We start from the raw sequence: 21855 nt of genomic DNA, 5'->3' as shown, positions 1-21855 counted from the left end.
CGAATTAGATCGGCCCGGTCTACGTAGCCTACCTCACAACAAACCTTTTCTTTATTTTAACCGTCAATAGGCCTATTATTCCTAAAACCGTATTTGAACAGGTGTTTTCAGACCGGTTTTTAAAGGACGGATCCTTTAGGGTCAGTAATATGACGACTATGTCTGACGTATGAAAATAGGGTAAAACCAATTGATTTCAAGACTACCCCAAAATGGTTGTTGATTTAAAAACAGTGGATAATAATGCAACATAGAGCAGATCTTCAGGGGTTTAATAACTATTTCCACTGTTACTGTCGGACTAGGAGAAAAGGCAAGATACGTGTATGGCGTCCCTTGGCTACTCCGATTCCAACAAATAATTCCTAATAGGCCTACAAGTAGCCTAATTATTTTGCATTTATTTAACGCAGCAAAGCCGAAGACACACTCATATGAATACACAACCATTGCAGATGAACAGGAAAAGTTTGCCAAGGGTCCACTAGCTTTCTTTTTTACCTGCTGCTCTTTTAGCTGCCACCTTGCAAGCCAATCGGTAGGGATCACTCCCGCCAATTAAACACACACATCAATTAACCGGTCACCCAATCAACTCAAACACAAACAAATCAACAAGCTAGCATTCGCTTAACGTGAACACATGGAGGTCTTTTAAAAAAAAACTCTCAATATGACCTCGGGTCATAGCAGCCAATTATCATACATCCTAGTAGGCATTCAATATGCACCGGAGTTGAGGCTGATATTAAAAATATTTGAGACTGGCCTGAAGTAAGAAAAAGTAATACACAGCTCCATATTTGGATTCAGGACTTTGTCAAATTCACTCTTCAGAATGATTTCAAGGACCAGTATTGGTTTAATACTTGTATGCATCCCTGAGTCTACTAAACTGTGAAATGGCCAAAAATGTTTGTAACTCCTGAAATGCTGTCCTGAATTAGCGTTCTGTCACCATTTTATGAAGTACTTTCGCATGGGGCCAGGCTGAAAATAACATGAGTCAATACTTGGCCATGGACGAGTTATCTTCATGGACCAGCTTGCATGTGGGTAGCTCAACATGATTTAGTCTCTGATATGCCGCAATAACTTTATAGCCTAACACATTATTAAGTGTGAATTTGACTGAAGTTCTGAATCCGAAAAGGAGTTGGACTTTCAGCTGTGTGTTTTATTTGACACAATTCAGACATATCTGGATATAAAAGTCTAAGTTTGTCTAAAGACCACATGGTGGTAGTGGTGGCCAGTATCAGAAGACCCATGGCTCTGACTGGTAAAAGAGTTCCGGTCCCACAGCTACAAAATAGTTTTCTAAAACGTCGGAGGAAAGTATTTATTTTTTGGTTTTTAGTATAGATCATGAAACAGTCGGCTGTTACTGTTGCATTGCTTTTATTTCAAACAGCGTTCACACAATACAACTATTTAACTTTTGAGGCACATTCACATCCAGTGCTAAATAGCTTCATGCACGATCAAATATAGAGTACCGTTTTGTTCATCAATTGCAAATGCTGAATGTAAATTAACATATTGCTTCAGTATTTGGCACAGTGGCAAATATGGGCATCGGGACCACAATGATGGTTATAATTTGAAAGTGGATATAGGTGAAGTGACGAAGGCTCCACTGAAGGCTTAGGCCAGTGGAAGTCGCAGTCACTATACGCTGTTCATTGTAGTTGTACATTGTAATACATTGCATTGTATAAAACAAAACTAAACGGTACTTCTGCACAATGCTATTTCAAAAAAACGATGACATTGAGCTATTTGAAGGAGACCAGAGTGTCTTACTATCATAGTATTTGTAGAATAGAAGGGTAAAAAAAAGTGGTGTGTATTTTTCTTAAATAAAATTCCTCCAAAACAATGGTGCAGTCAAGCTCAACTGAACAACATACACCAGCACTGCAGGTTCAGGGTCAGATTCCCACTGGCACCACTGTGATAAGCATGTATGCGCCAAGGTACTGTCAGATGGATTGGATAAAAGCGTCCGCCAAAATAGCATGTGGTAAAAAGACACCTCAAGCTCATTTTACAGGGTTCCAAAGGTAATGCTTGTTAGTTGCTAAATGAATCATTTTATTTTCACTGATGTTATAATTCCTTTAAAATGTATATGAATATATTTGTTGTCACAACAAAATAGCTCAATATGATGACAAAAAATTATAGCAAATAAAGTACAATCAATATAATAAAAAACACAAATTATAAAACCCTATTTACATTGTTACGTACAAATCATATGTAAATACACGCTGCTGCCTGTATTGCATAAGTTATGCTACAAATAAACAAATGAATTGTGATATATGCCTATATATGCTGAATATGTTGATTTGGCCACCCTGTAACAAGTGCTACAAATTACAATTTATTGTTACCTGGATAAAACTACCTGGATTTTTTTTAAAAGCACAATATATGGAACATATCAAAACGCACACAATTTGTCGCTCTTACAATCAAGGAATGACCAAGCAATCCAACAGCGCTATCCCCACCTTGATTTTAAAAGTCTTAATGAATTTAACTTGAGCAATCAACTGGACCAGTCCAATGAGACACTTGGTTTCCTGAAAATAAGTCAGTTCAATCCTTTTGTTCAATCTTTCGGTTCATTCTCTATACAGCTTAATAAAAACATAGATCAAACTCACGGAAATTTATAACAGCACATTGGGTTCCTTGTTTAATCCAAAGTCACTTCAAGGTCATAGCTATTTTGACTTCGGGAAAGAGGAAGGAAAAATAAACACATTCAACTATCAATGTTTCTTTTGAGTTCTTTGAAAGAGTAGTCTCAAATCCCCGAAAGGGTATACCGATCCACAACCCCTTTGAAGTGAGGAGTAGGAGGAGAGGAATCAAAGATACCGAGACCTAAGTACGGAGGTAGGGAGGAGAAACAGACCTGGATGGGTCACATTGCTAACTTAAACATAAGCAATAATCTTCTTAAGCAAGAAACAATGTCCTGGTGTGAACAACAAGCCCAGGGCTGACCTTTAGAAACATCAAGCCACATACACACAACACTCTGCAGATCCTGACAAGTTATTGAAAGATTGTAGGTATATAATGGACCGATGAGTGTAATCAATTCAAGAACACACTATTTTGTTAGATATGTCCTTTGTATCTGGAATCGGAAGGCGCTGTTTACCTTTATGTGTTGCTGTTGGTTTTCTGTTGTCCTATTACAATTTCATAATATCCCTCAAAAAAGTAAACTCTTAAAGCCACAGCACCAAGCCAAGTAACAGAATGAAGGAGAGGAATCAAAATGGTTTGTTTAAAAAAGCACTGAAAACACTTCAGGTCATTTGAGGTTTGTAGGATTGGGGGCTTGAAATGACTTAGAACTTGGGATGGCTTGTGAGGACTTTGGGATTGCAAGGACCCAGGGCTTGTGAAGACTCAGGGCATGTGAATACTTAGAACAAGTAAGGGCTTGGAGCATGTGAGGCCTTTGGGCTTCTGAAGACCTAATGTTTGTGAAGACTGAGAGACTTGGGAGGACATAGGGCCTGGGGCCTCAACAGCATAGGGTTTATGAGGACTTAGGACTGGCGATGAATTGGGTCTTCTGAAGGCCAGAGTTTGCTTAGATCCTGCGTATTGGGTGCCACATGGACACAGGCTTCCTCAGCGTGGCCAGCATCTGGTTCCAGTGGGTGATGCCCATGCCGCTGGCCTCTGGGCCAATGATGACGTGGCCGACATTTTCTCCCCTGCCGTCTTCTGTGTTCTCTGCTACCGTCACCCTCAAGGACAGCTCCTGTATAGAGGAAACACCTGGGTGACGTTTGTGCACTTCAAGGTACTGGGCATCCACGTCTTTGTCAATCGAAACCCAGCTGTACTCTATCTTAAATCATTAGCATGCTGTGGTCAAGTCCTTTGCATGTGTGAAGCTACAATTCTGGTTCAGATTGTGAATATGTAACTGAGTACTACAGAACATTGTAGTTTTTCTTTCTGTGAAGGGTTTGTGCCATTTCTACCCCAATATCATCTTTAGCTGCACAGCAGAGACGCTTCGATAGCCACAGAACACACACAAACCTGCAAACCTCTGCTCTGTATAATTTAATATTATGTATAATAATAAAATATACATAATTTATTATCATGTATAATAAATCGACAAGTCTTTAACAACAGTCTCATGAATCAGACTTTAGATCAACATCTACGGCCTGATGGCAGACAAGCTCGAACCTGTGTGACCAGGGCATTTCACAATCTTTTGATTCAAATGGGTTTTGACCAATCATGTTCCTAGGGGCGGGGAACTGCAGGCAAGCAATACACCTAATGGGTCTCAACTGGAAACAACTGAACATCGTCTGGAAAGTGAACAATAAACTCAGTCAAAAAGTTTACATATTAATACCTCACAAAGCCTGGGAACTTTAGAAGAGTTAACGGGACCTGTTGGCACAAGCTACGATTGCAAATGTGGTATGCAACGATTGCAGTGCTATCACCAGAGTGCTGCCGAACTGATAGTATTGGAGTTCTAATTCAAATGTGGCATCCAAAGCACACAAACTAACAAAACTTTTCCTGTAGCCGGTGGGCAGACAAGCTAACGCTAAAATGTCCAGTTCCGGACCCCATAGACCTCCTTAGACAGAGTGTACACTGACCACTGTACACCGACCACAACACTTGAATGAGATTCTCTCGCATATTCCGAACGAATATCTCTGTGACAAAACAGGAAACCATGCGTAGCCATTCCCACTGCACAGGGCGCAGGCTCTGTGCAGTCTGCCCCCTGTAGATTGGCTACAGCATTGTCGAACCTATGGACCCAAGATTAAGGGACTGGGGTTGAGTCACCTGTAGGACCAGGGAGGGGACGGAGAAGATCATGGCTTCGTTGAAGATGGGGTTGTTGTCATCCCGCTTGGTGGACGTCTTCTTCTTGCTGATCTTCCGGCCGTCCTGCAGGAGGTACACCTTGACAAAGGGGTCTGAGGACCGGAGGCAGGCACACGGAGATAGGTGGAACAGGATTAGCTCTAGAACATCCACACAGGTGAGCTCGTCTTTGGCTGGGTGTGCACACACACACACACACACACAACACTCATGCATGAAGGCCTGCACACACATGCTGGTGCCTGGACACACACCCACGTGAATGTGTGTGTACATTCCCCCAGTTATAATTTAGACAAATACGGGATGGAACGGGATAAGCTCTGGAAAATCCACACAGGTGAGCTCGTCTTTGGCTGGGTGTGCACTGCACACACTCCCACACACACACACACACACACACACACACACACACACACACACACACACACACACACACACACACACACACACACACACACACACACACACACACACACACACAGTAATAATTTAGACAAACACAGCTCTACACAAATAATCTCAGAGGTTTACTCAGTGGCTCAGGGAGTGAGTGGAGAGGTCTTAAGGCGCTAGGTAGTTCAATTATTCTGAGTCTATTCACGAAGAGACCTTGTTGTCTTGTACATTTGTTTTTGGTGAGTGTGTGTTTTAGCGCAGGGGTAGGGCACAGGAGTTTGAAGAGAAAAATAAGCATTGCAAGCAAAACAAAGAGCATGACCTCAAAAACATTTAGCGGTAGAAAAACAAGAAATCAAGCGACACTGAGTGAGAGAGTTGGAAAAAACTAAAGTTCAAAGTGGCCAAGCAAAAACAGAGATAAAAAATGGCCAATCAGACAGAGAAAAAAAGCCAGACTGCCAGACGGACAAACATGTGTTTTAACTGGTTTCCGAACTCTCAAACGTGAACAGACTTGACTGGAAAGCCAAAGTACGCTAGCACGAATAGCTGTCCTACCTGCAGTGGTCCTGCCGTTGGTCCACACCAAGTTTTTTGCCTTGGCTACTACCACGGTGAGACGCTCTGCAGTGGGCAGATAGCTGAGAGACAGAAGGATCTCTCCCACTGCATCCACAGCCTACAGGGGGGGAAGAAACCATGCAAAAGACACAAAATCAACCTGGTCCTCAAGCCCAAAGCACTGAGTTGCAGTATTGTATGTTAAGTTTGTGAGAAACGGTCTTTGAAAAAAAGTTTATACTGTTATGCTTTGACACGTACTGCTATTCTATGGAACTGGTAGAGCATGCTATGCAATTGAATAAAAAAAACAAAAGAGGCACATTCATTTATTCAGGTTATTGTGGGTCACCTTGTTAAAACCCTTAAGGTAGAGCCCAGTGCTGAAAGTCTGGCTGCCAGGTCAAACTGGTAGCGCATGCCATGGTAACCTAATTGACTATGTGGCACTTCATTGAAATTCTGGAGGTCGAGTCAGGAGTTATAGAGTCAGATGGTCAGCATTATATTGCATTTATTACAATGCTACGCTAGGCCACATTAGGTGATTGTGTGGCAAGTTATTGACATCCTGGACATCGACCCAGGTCCAGGTCCAAGAGCTAGGCTAGGCTAAGCTAAGTGATTGTGTAGCACTTTGCTGACGTCCTCGGAGGTTGAGCCAGGCGTTGAAGGGTCTGAAGGCCAGGACCAACTGGTATTGCATGCGCTAGGCTAAGCTAAGCTAAGCTAGGTGATTGTGGGGCACCTTATTGACGTCCTGGAGGTAGAGCCAGGCGTTGAAGGGTCTGACGGTCAGGTCCAGGTCCGAGAGCTTTAGCTCGGCTAGCCCAGCGCTGATGTTGCGCTCCTCGGTGTCGATACCGAAGCATGCAAAGCGCAGACTGATCTCCTCCAGGGTGGCCACGTCCAGGGGGATTGAGAAGCGCTCGTCAAACAGCACAGTGAAGGCATTGGCCTGGACCTGAAAAATCAATTAAGATGCATAACAATGAGGCAGGGATTCTGATTCCCATTCAGTCTTTTAAGCAGGTGCTTGAACATCAGAAGCAACCTCTGATGAATTGAGGTCAGGTCTTGAAGGGGTTAAGCATCTTGCACAAAAGATACCGGTGAGCACTCTGTGTCCATTGGGGATTGAACCCAGGACCCCTTGCCAGCAAAATGAAATGATGAGTTGAAGATACTAAAGTGAATATAAAGACGTGGAAGAGATTTCAGAAGATACTGTGGAAGATATTTCTTTCTCAGGCTCTCCTAGTGGTGAACCCAGGAGAAACGACTTGTAGAAACGACTTGGTCTGGTGGTGTAGTCGCGAAAAGGGCTCTGTGTTTGTAGTTCTAGGGGTGTGTGTGTGTGTGTGTGTGTGTGTGTGTGTGTGTGTGTGTGTGTGTGTGTGTGTGTGTGTGTGTGTGTGCTAGTGAGTGTAATACATGCACTGTAGAACCTGCATAATGCATCCTCTTAATCAAGCAGTCAGAGGGTAGACTCCTAGCCGATGATCTAGATTCTTGGCAGGCGAGGTAGATTTAAGAATAGGTAGGGTCCAAGGCAACAGCCAGCGCTGGCCTTCTGCTCATCAAAATGAATGACAAAGAGAAACCTTTTTATAGTGGTGATTAAATGTTCACACTTTGAAGAAGAAATGGTTTCCAATGGATTTGACAAGGAATCGGACGGAAAAACACACTGCGACTCGATTATAATTAGACAGGTTCGCCACAGCCGACCCGTGAAATGTGAAAGCGGTCTGTATGAAATGTCTGAGTAGAGACAGCAACATTTAGCTACACAGTGCAACAGTGAACGGCAAGGACACCTGGGTCACGAGTCACGACCGGAGATAAGGCCTGTGTGGCCAGCACGCTACTGGGCTGAGCAATCCCTGCTAGTGGTTCATCTTTAGTTTCATTTGATCAACCTACAAACTTGAGTCACCCAGGCTTTTTGGTATCATCCACTCTAATGCAAAACATATTTGACTATGCCGTGGGATAATTACACGGCATGTTGTGTGGGAAATGCAAAGAGAGCATGTTGTTTCTCAGAGTGAATTTGGATTCGGCAGCACAGCGGCCTTGTCCATAACCTTGGAAGGATTTTAGCGGGCCAAACAGCATCAGAAAACAGAGAAGTTTCTGCGTCACAAGACGCTCAAAGAAATGGTTACTACTGAGGAGCCATGATCTCAAAGTTCATCACTGGGGAAAAGAGGGATAGAAAGCTGACGTACAGTGAGCGAGCGAGAGAGAGAGCGCGGGCGAGAGAGAGCAAGATAAATATGGGGGGGAGAAAGAAAGAGGGATAGAAAGATAGAGAGCAAGAGATGGAGCAAGAGAACAAGAGAGAAATGGGTAGAGAAAGAAGGCAAAACGGATAGAGCAATAAAGACATAAGACTGATAAATCAAGAGAGAGTGCGTGAGAGAGTGAGAGTAAGAGAGTAAGAGAGAGAGAGAAAGCGAAAGCGAACAAGAAAGAGAGACAGAAACACAGAACAAGAGGGAGATATAATACGAGAGAGAGAACGAGAGACATAGAACGACACAGAGAGAAAGACACAGAGAGACAAAACAAGAGAGAAAATAAGCGAGAGAGAATGAGCGAGAGAGAACGACACATAGAGAGAATGAGAGAAAGAACGACACACACAGACAGAACGAGAGAGAAATTGAGAGAGAGAATGAGAGAGAGAACGACACATAGAGAGAATGAGAAAGAGGACGACACAGAGTCAGAACGAGAGAGAAAATGAGAGTGAGAAAATGAGCGAGAGAACGACACAGAGAGAGAACGAGAGAGGAATCGACACAGAGAGACAGAACGAGAGAGAAAACGAGCGAGAGAGAATGAGGGAGAGAGAACGACACATAGAGAGAATGAGAGAGAGAACGACACAGTGCGACAGAACGAGAGAGAGAATGAGCGAGAGAGAATGAGAGAGAGAGAACGCCACAGAGAGAGAACGAGAGAGAGAGATAGAAAGTGAGAAAAAGATGAGCCCCTCGCAGGGAAAGCAGGGCCCGAGCGTGGGCCAGTGCGTCGGCTGGCTCTCTGTTGGTTGCGTGTTGCGCAGGGGAACAGATGTCAGCCATTCCTCCCGCCTTCCACGCCCTCGAACCCCCCCCCCCTCCCCCCGTTTGCACGTCACACGGGAAAACCAATCTCGCCTGCGCTGCGGCGCCTCCCGCCTTTATTAACACCACACCGCTTCAGCGCCGCGATAACTACAACAATGGGAATAATAGCACAACGTGAACACACTCCACTCCTGACACCCGGACAGCACGGAGGTGTATTGTGGTGTAGCGCAGGCCCCTACGCAAGGCTTGCCGAGAGCGGCACGGGGCTTTGGAATGAGAGCGTGAGCCCGAAGCCTGATCATGGGGTTGAGTGCGTCCAGCAGGCGGTGAGGACGGAGCCAGCGTGGCAGATGGAGCCGATACCGCAGTGTCCCTTCGTCTCGTCCCCGGGCCCTCTCCAATTGTAGTCCCTAATCTGGTTAGCGTGTGGTGAACGGGCTTTTATAGGCCTTGTGCCTTTCTGGACAGGACAATGTGGAGACGCACATGGGAAGTGGGTTGAAAGAGAGAATAGGAATGAGACGGAGCATACTGTAGCTTGCAATCTAGCCCGAGTCGCTATATAGGCTCATGGCGTACTTCTTCGTCAAGCGATCGGTTTCAAAAAACATGCATAGCTATACACTGTGTGAGCCAATCTGCTCGCTGACTACTGCTCGGGGATGTGAGGTCGTCCCCGTTCTGCTGAACGGAGAGGAAACAATAGGAAAGTAGAAAAAGCCGACTCAGCCTTTGGAATATAATGGAGCAGAGAGGTAGCATCTGGAGCTACAGGATCAACCCCCTCATCGGTGTGATTTATCACTGCATGGGAACAAGTTAAGTGCGCCCATCACTTAAGCACAACTTAAATGATTCCACCCCCCCACAGTCACACACACACACACACACACACACACACACACACTGTAACCGAGCTAGGCGTCCTAAGGCCTTGTGTTTGTGCCCAACTAATACCTTAATTGCAATGAAATCGAGCCAAATCCGGTGCTCAGCTGGCCTGGGTCCACAATGACAGCCATCACTGTGATGGTTTAAACACTCCGTGCGACAGCTCATTTAGACTGCATCTGGACTGGGGCGGTATTGGTGCAGTGACTGGATGCGATCGTGTTCAATGTCCACAAACACACTTACAAACTGTCGTGAGATAACAAACACATACGACTAAACGTCATGGCTTTAAGCAGACGATCAACGTGGGTCAAGTTGATTATATTAGTGTTTTCAGTTCTTCAAGGCATACACTCTTTGAATACACACATACACACAAACACACACACACACACACACACACTTTGACAAACACACACACACACACACACACACACACACACACACACACACACACACACACACACTTTGACAAACACACACACACACACACACACACACACACACACACACACACACACACACACACACACACACACACACACACACTTCGACAACCACACACACTTTGCCAAACACACACACACACACACACTTTGACAAACACCCACACACACACTTTGACAAGCAGACACACACACACACTTGTCAAGCACACACACACAGTCCATCACCTTGGTGACGCCCACGTGGAACTCCTCGGCTCCCAGGGACACCCTGACGAAGCAGCCGGGGAAGTCCCCCTCCTCCCGCTCCAGCAGGTCCTTGCCCTGGTGCAGGGCCACGTGCAGCAGCCCCGTGCCGTGGCCCAGGTGGGTGTGGGGGTGGCGCGACGGCTCGAACTCCAGCGTCACCTCCAGCTGCCCCACCGTGTAGTCGTGGCCGAAGTTGTTGGCGACGGACGAGATGGAGCTCAGCGAGTCGGTGGACACCGAGCGGTTGAGGTGGGCCGCCGCGCCCGCCGGGTCCAGCTCCCGGCTCACCAGCTCCAGGGGGCCCAGCTCCCGCAGGACGTCCAGGGCCTCGCCCGCCGCCAGGCTGGGCTTGCGGCTGGAGGCGGTGGAGGTGCGGCGGTGGTTGTTGGCCGCCACTCTCTGCAGGGAGGGGGAAGAGGGGGGGGGGGGATTAATGATATTATGTGTTATGATTAATGATATTGACTTGTTTTCCCCACCTGAGTGCAGACAGCCCGTAACAAGACTTGCAATTTAATCAGCTAATTACCTCACATACGAATTGACTGAATGCTGACAAATTGTAGTATTTCATCTGTTTGACTGTATCCCCCCTCTGAGACTAGCGGTCATCTTGGAGGTAATCACTCAACTGAAAGTTTCCCAACATTTCATCCACACATTAATTAATTGATTAACATGGGCCTAGTCTCACAAAACAGCCTTTAGATTCATATCTAAGCCTGATGGCTTAGTTCTGATTGAATGGGTCGTTTCACTTAATTTCGCTTCATACTTCTGTCGACCAATCATGTCGCTGTAGGAGGGGATCTATAAGTGCGTTATTGGCAAACACATACTTGGCTAGCAGAAGTAAACTGTAAAGAAAGGGTCTGTATAGGAATCAAACCGACAGTGTGGACTGGGCACTGTAGAAAATACACTTCTTAAAATCACCTTTGAACCCTTTATCCACTTGCGCAAATTGGTTTTCTTCACAAGGCCTCACTCCGGCCCTCACAGTTGTTGGTTTAGTACCAGGCTCTGTGCCGTCTCTTACCAGAAGTTTTGCTATAACATTTAAAAACTGCTGCATCCGAAATAAACATAACGTCTAATGTCTAAGTCCTCAATTTAGCGACAATAATAACCAAATACATTTTTTTTTGAGCCCCTTCCTACCAACTATTATATTTAACTTTGGTACATTTTTATATTCAACACAAGGAAAAAATCTGTGATTAGTCCCTCGAAACGGATCAGAGTTTCAAAGCTGTAACCGTGTCCTATGAAATCATTAAACAATAGTGATCAATGATGAAATGAGAGCCAAGCTAATGCATTACTAGAAGGATGCATTTTCCCATGGCGAGGTAAGTGAATGATTTTTGAAGGGGCCCTATTTCCCCGCCATTAGTACAAGCGGTTTCAAAATCCATCCACATGTGACATCGCAAGTGGCACTGCCTGCCCACCCAGATATAGGATTGACCAGTGGATCGATTCTGAAACAACTTCTAATGAGCCACCAGCATCACACCTGCTGCTAAAGCAGTTGCCCTTTGGACCAATCACTTTGGGCTTTGGATGGAGACGATCGCAAAAGGATCATCAAGAGATCGCTTCACGGTACCTTCTGCCGCACTTCCGAGAAGGAGTTTCCATATTTCTCCTGGAGGTACCGGTAGTCAAAGTTGGGGAAGGGAGAAGGGGTGGGAAACGTTCCCGACTTCCAGAGCTTCCAGATGTTCAGGCCCGCCACTGCCAGTAGGATCAGGAATCCCACCAGGTAAAGTCCCACCTCCCATCCTGGGGGGTTCCGCACCACTGGAGGTCAAACACACACACAGACACAGAGGTCAATGCAGTGGGACCGTGCAGAAGAGGGTTCATTGAACAGAAGTCCATGACGGACACCATAGCACACTGGGTTATTCATTATTTTTTGATTGCATAGTTCTATAGAGATAGATTAACAAAGAGGTATGTAGTTACAGTTTATTAACATAGAAGTGTCACGTCAAATGGAAAATACTGGAACATGTCACGGCATATTATCATGATTATACATATTTTTCCCTAATGGCCATAAAGACCACAGTCTCAGCAGGAACCTCATTCCCTTTTTGAATTAAACAAAGATGCTTCCAATTAGTTTTCTACAAGGATGGAATGTAATGCCGTACCTAAAGTATTTCTTAAAGCCATGGGTAATAAATGAGCGAGTTCATCTGCGCCATCCTTGACCTGAGGGAAAGCCATCTTGGGGGCTAGTTTTCTTTTTTGGTATACATATATACCAGAAGGTATATATGTTGTCCCTTTGATACTCCACTTTTCAATACGCACACACACAGGCTGCAGCACTGGGGCGTTCAGCTGAGATGCGTGTTCAGTGATGAGGTATAGCAAAAGCCAGTGACAGGCATCGTCATGACAACGTCAGCCTCACTCACCACTCAGACGGTACCCTGAAGAATCCTCACTCTGAGCAGAGGACATGGTTCAGCAGCAGGCCTGTGAAGCGCACACACACACACACACACACACACACACACACACACACACACACACACACACACACACACACACACACACACACACACACACACACACACACACACACACACACACACAGATCTGTTTAATGTCTAAATAGGTATAGGTATAAGTATGCAGAAATATTTTTTAATAGATTAATGTTTATTGCAACAGGGTAACAACATCAAGGCAAAATTCAAAATGTGCATCTGTCTGGCCAAGACTGCAGTGTGAATCGCACAGAACAAAACACAACTAGGGCAGTTCTAGTAAGAACAGCCTTGTGTGTGAAGTATTAAGCCGTCCTCTTCACAATGAATCCAAATATAGTCAGTGGTTATTAAACCACAATCCCTTTCACACTTACTTTACACAAATCGTCCTTAAATAGCCTATTTTATTTTGACTAGTAGAAGTCACTTGATACAATAATGTTCCAGATCACGCACATAGCCTACTGAATGTACCCTGAACACTGGAATTATTTCCACAAAATAAAAAAAAGTATTATTTTGCTATTGTCTACGGGACAGCGAAATCAGACAAGGCCGTGGGTGGAGAGAGCGGCTCTACGGGGTCGAACAGTGGGATGTCCGCTGCACACGAGCCAGAGGAGCCAGGGCCGATGCTGTGGTCCTAGCGTCTCCACACAGCCACTGATGGTCTGTTTGGCTAACAACGTTAGACGGGAGAAGGAAGAGGAAGAAAAAAAAAACCCTGTCCGTTAAAAATAGCAGCGGCAGGCTTCGGAAAACAACACTTTCTGACGTCCCTTTCTCTCTCCTCCGCCAGAGACCAGGAGAGAAGCGTCGCCGCATTAGTTTCTGTGACTCATACCATTCCCCTCCACCTTCCCCACAAACCCCTTCTCTCCCTACCGCCCTAGTCGAACCCTCTTTGTTCTGACGGGAATCTTTCCGTGGCGCTTGGATGTGGTGAGGCGAGAAGTTCTGGCCTTGCCGTTAGCGTAACGTTCACCCCTTTCCCTCGCCACATCCATGTATCTATAGGAGGACGGCTCCATGGATGTGGCAGTGGTGGTGGTGGTGGGAGGAGGGGGGGGGGGGGGGTCTGTGGTGGAGCCTGGGGGGTTGGGGGGGGGTGAGTGGATTGGGGGTATTGCAATCCTGCTGAGCCCTTTTGCAGAGACCTAGACCAATTAAAAGAGCTGGTGCAGTGCAGGGGGTGATGGTGGCGGTGGTGTTGGCGGTGGGTGGTGGGGGTGGTTCTACTGCTGATGTGCTGTTAGGAGAGCATGCCGGTTCCTCAGAGAGATTGAGGGAGGAGGAGAAGGGGGGGGGGGGGGGAGGAAGGAGGGGGAGGAAGGAGAGGAAGGAGGTAGGGAGAGAGGGAGTAAAGGAGGAGAAGGGAGGGAGGGAGGGAGGGAGGGAGGAGGTAGGGAGAGAGGGAGTGAGGGAAGAGGAGAAGGGAAGGAGGGAGAGGGAGGAGGGAGGGAGAGAGGGAGGAAGGGAAGAGGAGAAGGGAGGGAGAGGGAGGAGGGAGGGAGAGAGGGAGGAAGGGAAGAGGAGAAGGGAGGGAGGGAGGGAGGGAGGGAGGGAGGGAGGGAGGGAGGGAGGGAGAGGGAGGGACGGTGGGAATTCCTCACCTCCTCACCTCCTCACCTCCTCACCTCCTCCCCTCCTCACCTATGTCCAGCTCAGCCCAGGCCCTCTCCCCTAAAGCTCCCAGCCAATAACACTTTGGTTTTGATCAGCAGAACTCACTTCCGTAAGGAAATGTACTCAAGAAAACGTTTTCCCCTCCTCAGGGCTTGGCCCCATTACGTCGTCCGGATTTGCAAACAGGCCAACCACCGCCTTCGGTGAATCTTCTGGAAGCTGCGTATCGATTTCGCAGCGTTGTCAGGTGCAGATCTTACCACTCATGGAAAGTTCCCATGAGCTTCATTTTCTTGCACATGTTGCAAAATATCACAAAAATACAGAGGGAAAAAGTTGCGATGGACATCACATTTCCAGTGATTCGATGAAAATAGAGTAGAAATAGAGGCTCTGCGATGCACTGCCAGCCATCATCGTGAGGCACTGAAAAGTACTGCAAAGCATTAAAAACAACACCTCCGATCATCTCAAACCCAGCGATCTGCGTCATGGCTGTGGAATGTAGGCGTACCCTTAATTATATAAAGTATGCCTGCAATGAATGTTATCGCAAAAGAACAGTAAATAACATCACTTTGCTGCAAAGTGTAGCACTGATGACAAGTGCATCATGGTACCTCAAGGAACACTTGAAAGGTTGCTGGACCCAGAAGACTAGTTTGGCCCTTCATGCGTATAGTTGTTAAGATCTGAATGAGTAAACACTAACACTGTCCGAATATAACTATAACACAAAACAAACAATAATTCACAGGTGTACTATAATAACTATCAACACAGGACTCATCTTTATATATTTTAACCTCAATATCGGCACAGAAGATACAGCACATACATCTTTGCGTTCTGATGGCTGTGTCGAATTTATGGGGCCCAAAAAGATGAAACGTCATGGATATAATTGGGTAACGAGTGAACCTACTACATAATAGAAAGGTTAAGGGATCAGTATAGTTTGAAAGAAGTTTTAATATTCCTTTTGTGATTGTAGAGTAGGAGACGGTGGCAGCGAGCTGCAGCACTAATGATGTTTCTCTTCTGCTGCTGTGTCACTCAGATTTAATCTGGGAGGAATAAAGTACGTCTCATCTCATTTTAGATCAATAAAGTCAACCGTTCCCACTACAGACGCAAATTCAAACACAAGTGGCGTTCTGGCGTTATTGTTATGCAACAAGTTCTCTCAGCCTGACTCATGTTTGAAACATGACTCACTGCACAGCGAAATGCAGTAATACACCGCCATGGACGATGACGCACTACTAATATAAGGTAATAGCAGTACTTATACAAGGCTTAACAAGTACACTGTTAACCACGTCATTAAAGAGTTACACTGTTGTCCACTCACTTCATATCCACAGCCTTAAAACCAGGAAAGCCTGTGGGGATGAACAAAGATCGACAAGCCAAATGTTTGTTCATCTCAGTTTATCATTTATTTATTCATTTTCCAGATGGTTTGAGTCATGAAGGTGAAACCGAGGAGGAGATGCCATAATAAAGATCCTATTTACAGACAATAATCCCGGGATGACTTTGCCATCACAACACAACCAACAGTTATCACGCACACACACTTACTAAGAGAGTGGTTTAAGCAGAGCTAAAAACACTGATGTTGATTGAGCCAAGGCAGTACTGTTATGAGACGCATTTTGGCATAATTTATTATTTTCACATTTTGAAAATATAAACAATGTTTACAAATGTATATTCATGGCAGACATGTTCAGTCATTAACTCTTACAGAGATCCAGTGAAGAAGTCTAGGGTCAGCTCCTCATTGTTTTACTTTATTCTATTCTTACCACCATGGTGTGGTTCTATTCTCTTGCCTGTACAACTCCTGTGTTACATTCTCGTTGTACTGAAACCCATAACTTCCATTGAAGGCAGATAGGCAACGTAACAACTCAACTATCCTACCCCTATCCAGCAAATCCATGGGAGATGAAGTAAGATTTCAGATCTCAACTCTCATTGTTTCTACTTTTATGCTTGTAGGCTAATGAAAAGCATAAATTAAGAAAATAAATGAGTGAAAATGTATTTTAGCTTGCTGGGACCACTTGCCTTTCTCAATTTAAAGATCTTTATTCAGCATTTTAGAAGTATTGGGTTGGCACTGAACTGTTGGCAAATAGTCACCTATCCTCGCTCTCATTCTCTCTCTCTCCCTCCCTCTTCCTCAATTTCCTCCCAAGGAATTAGCAGCACGCCCGTTCTCCATGGTGACACAGAGAGGTACTGTGGATATGTCTGCTTAGGTCCAGACCACCTGCAGAGACACAGCCTCAGTCTACACACTGCCTGTGAAGGGGGGAGAGACAGCTGGAGTGTGTGTACGTGTGAGTGTGTAAGATGGAGGATAAAGATTGTGTCTGCCTGTGTTTCTTTCGATAGGAGAAGACAACAGAAAACAAGTTCATGTGTGAGAGGGAGAGATATCGATTAAGAGAGCCCAGCTTTGAGAGGAGAGCGAGCGAGCGAGAGCGAGCGAGAGAAAGAGAGAGAGAAAGAGCTCGGGCCACAACCAGAAAGAGAGAGAGAAAGAGAGACGGCGAGAGCGAGAGACCGAAAGAGAGAGATACAAGACCGACATTTATTAATCTTTCTAGCAACCCCATTACTGCAACTGCTATTTGTTAAGAATTTTGTTCAAAAAATATATTTTTTGGTAGAAAGACAGATGAATGTAGAGAACAGCTCATAGCTGGCAGTGTAGAGGCAGAGATCTTCTCCAGGAGTGTATTTGGCTCTTGAACGATGCATGCCTGGAAACATTGATTATTTTTCATTGACATCCTTTAAAACCACCAGGGAGAGTATCGACACAACGTACAGGGTAATTAGCCCGAGTTTGTGCCCGATTTTCCCCTTCCGACTCTGGTCAGCAAAGTGCTGTGGTGTGGGGTGTGGTTAGATTAAATATTAAACAAGTTAAATACGACGATGTCCTTTAGTGTGGGGGGAACCCTGACGACAGCCAAGTACACAGGCAATTGATTGTCACCTGGGAAAGACGATAGCCAATCAGGAGCCATGCTGACTTAACGAAATACCATGAATTCATCAAGTAATCATAACAAAAGCCATGGCGATGGTAAAAGCTTTAGTGAGGTGGTCTTCCAATATGGAGGAAAGGATTGTAGAGTGATCGTGAGAGATTGTAAAGACTTCCGGTGTTGAGAATCTGTACTGGTTTATTGGGGAATGGTTAGTGTGGTGTGTGTGCCAACACTGAATGTATCTAAATCTATCGCAAGGTGAGTGGTCCGTCACATTTTCTAAATTTGATTAATCGTCTATGGTTTATCCAGCATAAGGCTAGCCTAGCATGTCAGTGAACTAAACCTACTTTGCTGACATTGTGAAGGAGATGTTACTTAGATTACTTGGTTTAAATGAAAAATCTATTTGATTCGATTAATATTAATATGTTATCGTTATTTTGTAGAATAGATTAACTATGTATAGGCCCAATGGTTGTGTTAGTGAAAGGAGCGCTTTACTTTCATGCATAAAAATGTGTATAAATTCTGGTAAAAGTATTTTGATGTATAAACATAGTGTGTATGTGTGTGTGTGTGTGTGTGTGTGTGTGTGTGTGTGTGTGTATGCACAAGTGAGAAAGAAAGAGTCCAAGAAGTGAAAAGTAGACCAATTCTTGGAAGGCTGCTAGCCAGTGAGATCAAAACGAGGATCATATGAGATGCTCCTTTATGGCTCCGGTACACCCAAGCAGCTCTGATCAATAGTAATGGCCACCAGAATTTATTACCACAGCCCCAATGGCTGGGGGGATGGAGTAGGGGCGGAACCGAGCTGGAGGCAGAGTGGGTGGATGGAGAAACAGCGGGAGAAGAAGGAGATTGGAATGGAGGAAAGAGCAGAGGAGACAAACAGACAGGCAGGGAGTGGGAGGGAGCGAGGGGTTTGGGGGTGGGGGGGGGGAGGGTTGATGTGTGATCACAGACAGCCCTTCTCTCTCTCTTTGGCTTCGAATGTTGGACTGACTGATAAATCAAGTTCGCTTTTAATCCCACCCAATGACTCACAATTAAATTAAACATCTCTCTCCCTCTCCCTCCCTCCCTCCCCCTCTCTCTCTCTCCCCCCCCCCTCTCTCTCTCTCTCCCCCCCCCTCTCTCCCCCCCTCTCTCTCTCTCTCTCTCTCTCTCTCTCTCTCTCTCTCTCTCTCTCTCTCTCTCTCTCTCTCTCTCTCTCTCTCCACTCTGCTAATGTTCTGATCGATTCACCTCTCCATCCATCCACCTATTCATTCATCCATCCATCAATCCAACTCACCATTCATCCCTCTACCGTTCCACTCCACTCTCCATACGTTCTTTCGCCCATCCATCCAACTATCCGTCCATTCGTCCATGCACCATCCATTTCCTACGTTTCCGCTGAAGCAGCAGGTTATGATTCGGCTCATTGGTCGAACGGGGGGGGGGGGGGGGGGACCCAGCGGAGTCATCAAGCAACATGTCAGGGCTATTGATGTCGATGAGCATGTGCCATCGGAGAGCTGCGTGTGGGTCGAACACCGAGTGGAGAACCCAGCCCTTTGCAGTCCAACCATCTTCATCATTCAGGGGCTGAAGCAACATGACGCGCCCTGGACTTATGTTTCCACCATGTGGGCCGGATGGAGGAAAGCATCATCTATTACAACTGTCAATTATTGAAGTAGGTTTTACACTGGAGCCCAGTTGCCTTGTATCTCTTTTACAGTGACTGACCATTTTTCTTTGGTCTCTAACCTAACGACACAGAAATTAGGATGTGGAAGTGCAAAATGTTGCAATAAATACAACGGTAGTGTCCTTACACGTCCATGCAGCATTACAGTAATCACACAGTTATAGGCCAGAATCCCATGGCTTTTACCAAACTATCAAATTACGTTGGTGTTGGAAGTTACATTGCAACATAATATGGTTGCAGGGAAGCTGGGGGCATTCCCAGAGAGCGAGAGAGCGAGAGCGAGAGCGAGAGCGAGAGAGAGAGATGACTTCGATGATTGCGCGTGTTGAAATTGAATCGCAAAGCAGATCATATTTCAACATATATAGTTTATTCTGTTAGGGTCTTGGACAAAACAAGCATACGTCTAGATATATCACAGTTATATCACCAAGATAATACCACATAACACCCAGAGTGTAGACTAGATGGAGGAGTAGGCTACTACTTAGCTGGCGCAAAAATGGAAAGGCAGCAGAGTGTAATGTATCAGGGAGAGGCCTCGTTGCCTATACGTTGGCATTGTAATTCATTTGAAACGGCGGACTTTCGTGTTGTCGTTGCTCTGGGCTTCCCTTGGACCGTCTGTGCGTGTGATGGGTTCAGTTAATAGAGCGTTAAAATCAGCAGAGTCGTGACCCACCAAGTAGATTTACTCAGAAGAAATAACTGCATCTAAATCGGAAAAAAACTTATTTTAACAACGATGCAACTAAACGCGGTGTCTCCAGACAGAACGCAGTGGGACCCTCAGACCTAGTTGTGTGGTGTGACCGTCCGGAGCAGACGGGAACAACACGTGCTCTGGCTGTTGCATAATCCTCCATGTGGCTGCTCTATCCCATTCAACGAGAAAGTAGTGTGATGCAAATGTAATAATTAAAAGGGTTAGCCCCGAAACCCCAACCCTATGCCTTCTTCACAGCCAACGAGCTATTCTGAAGGGTCTGGGCATATGAAGAGGTTCTTTTGCGGCAAAGGTATATAGGATGATGATAAACCCACCGTGCCTACGTCCGGGGAACCAGATGCTCGGTAGGCCACAGGTCTTCGGCAGTGTTGCTAGATTGGGCCAGATTTCCCGCCCAATCTGGCAACACTGGTCCTCGGACGCTTGGGTCGCCACTCAACGCCGACGGTGGAGCTTGAAGAGCGGCTCCTACCACTTGACTATAGCCTACTATTCCCCAATGTCCCACATTCAAAACTAAAGCGCCTCCGATAGGATGGTCTAACCGTAGTAGTGACGCGCATCACACCGATTAGGAAAACCAAATTCGTACTTTAAATCCACTTCTATTTCTTAACGGTCTGTGAGAGAGGACATTACGTCCAAATCTCTATCCCCAGAATATGCATGGCATTTACTGGCCAGGCGAATGGCTCGGTGCTGAACTGTGTCCTTTTTTATGTCCATCTAAAAGCCAACGGCCGTGAGAGGTGAAGTCCACCAATTGTCTCGCTCCTAATGCATTGATAGTAGCCTAGTGCTGGAATTACACAGTGAAGGCATATTTAGGCCAACGGCATTCAAAACGGGACTCCCAATGTATTTTCATTCAACAGCAAAAGTGAACAAGCCATCCTTACCCCAGAGTTTTCTTTTGGTGCAATGGGGAAGGGGGGGAACCCACTCCACCGCTCTTCCCTTCTTCACGCGTCTCTCGTCCCCATCAACGGACGCACAGGTGCTGCTTGTGCTGATGCTGAAGCTGGTGCTGATGTTGCTCGATCCGGCGGGACGCGTCCACGGCGAGCCGTGCTGTTCTTATCCCGCGGCGTGCATGCGCGATACACGGCAAAACGGGGATAAACGGTGAGGACTTCTATACGTGAACAGGAATATGTGTCCGCCTGCGTTAGTGGGCTGTGGAAAACGCTGTGTGTAGCATTTCCATGAGAGACGCAGCTCCCCTGACTGCAGAAGTCACACCCCTGCAGTGGAACTTCTACACTTGATGGCGATACGCTGAGCCCGGGCCACCACAGCGCTACAAAGCCTCGTGTGATGTTAATCGAGCGGTGCTGTCTTACGCGACGGTCGCCCGTGGAGATACAAGGGGGGATAATGTAAAGACTACAGAGAGAGAGAGAGAGAGTGTGTGTGTGTGTGTGTGTGTGTGTGTGTGTGTGTGTGTGTGTGTGTGTGTGTGTGTGTGTGTGTGTGTGTGTGTGTGTGTGTGTGTGTGTGTGTGTGTGTGTGTGTTCTTGTCCTCTTGAATTAAGAATAGGCCTACTGAGGAAACACAATCACAACGTTTTCACTATAATGATATAGCCATTTAATAGGCATCAGTTTATTTTGTTTCGTGTATTACACAACTTCATGAATGTTTTCATTGACCTCCCAGCATTGTGTTTTTATATGGATTCTCAAAATGTCATTTTAAAAAGGCTCAAGTTGATATTTCA

General features: G+C 45.8%; 1 protein-coding gene across 1 annotated transcript; it reads right to left on the bottom strand.

Moving 5' to 3' along the window:
* Positions 1 to 1384: 1384 nt before the first annotated feature.
* syt12 (synaptotagmin XII) lies at positions 1385 to 21514 on the bottom strand. Its single transcript, XM_030365758.1, has 8 exons — positions 21034 to 21514; positions 12982 to 13042; positions 12159 to 12352; positions 10526 to 10945; positions 6623 to 6838; positions 5872 to 5992; positions 4870 to 5003; positions 1385 to 3799 (listed from the first exon to the last, which is right to left on the bottom strand). The coding sequence occupies exons 2-8, from the start codon at positions 13025 to 13027 to the stop codon at positions 3626 to 3628; spliced, it is 1305 nt and encodes a 434-aa protein (XP_030221618.1). The 5' UTR covers positions 13028 to 13042; positions 21034 to 21514; the 3' UTR covers positions 1385 to 3625.
* Between the last annotated feature and the right edge of the window lie 341 nt (positions 21515 to 21855).

Source organism: Gadus morhua, chromosome 9 (assembly GCF_902167405.1).
Source record: "Gadus morhua chromosome 9, gadMor3.0, whole genome shotgun sequence".
NCBI lineage: Eukaryota > Metazoa > Chordata > Actinopteri > Gadiformes > Gadidae > Gadus > Gadus morhua.
This window is presented reverse-complemented; position numbering and strand designations above follow the sequence as displayed.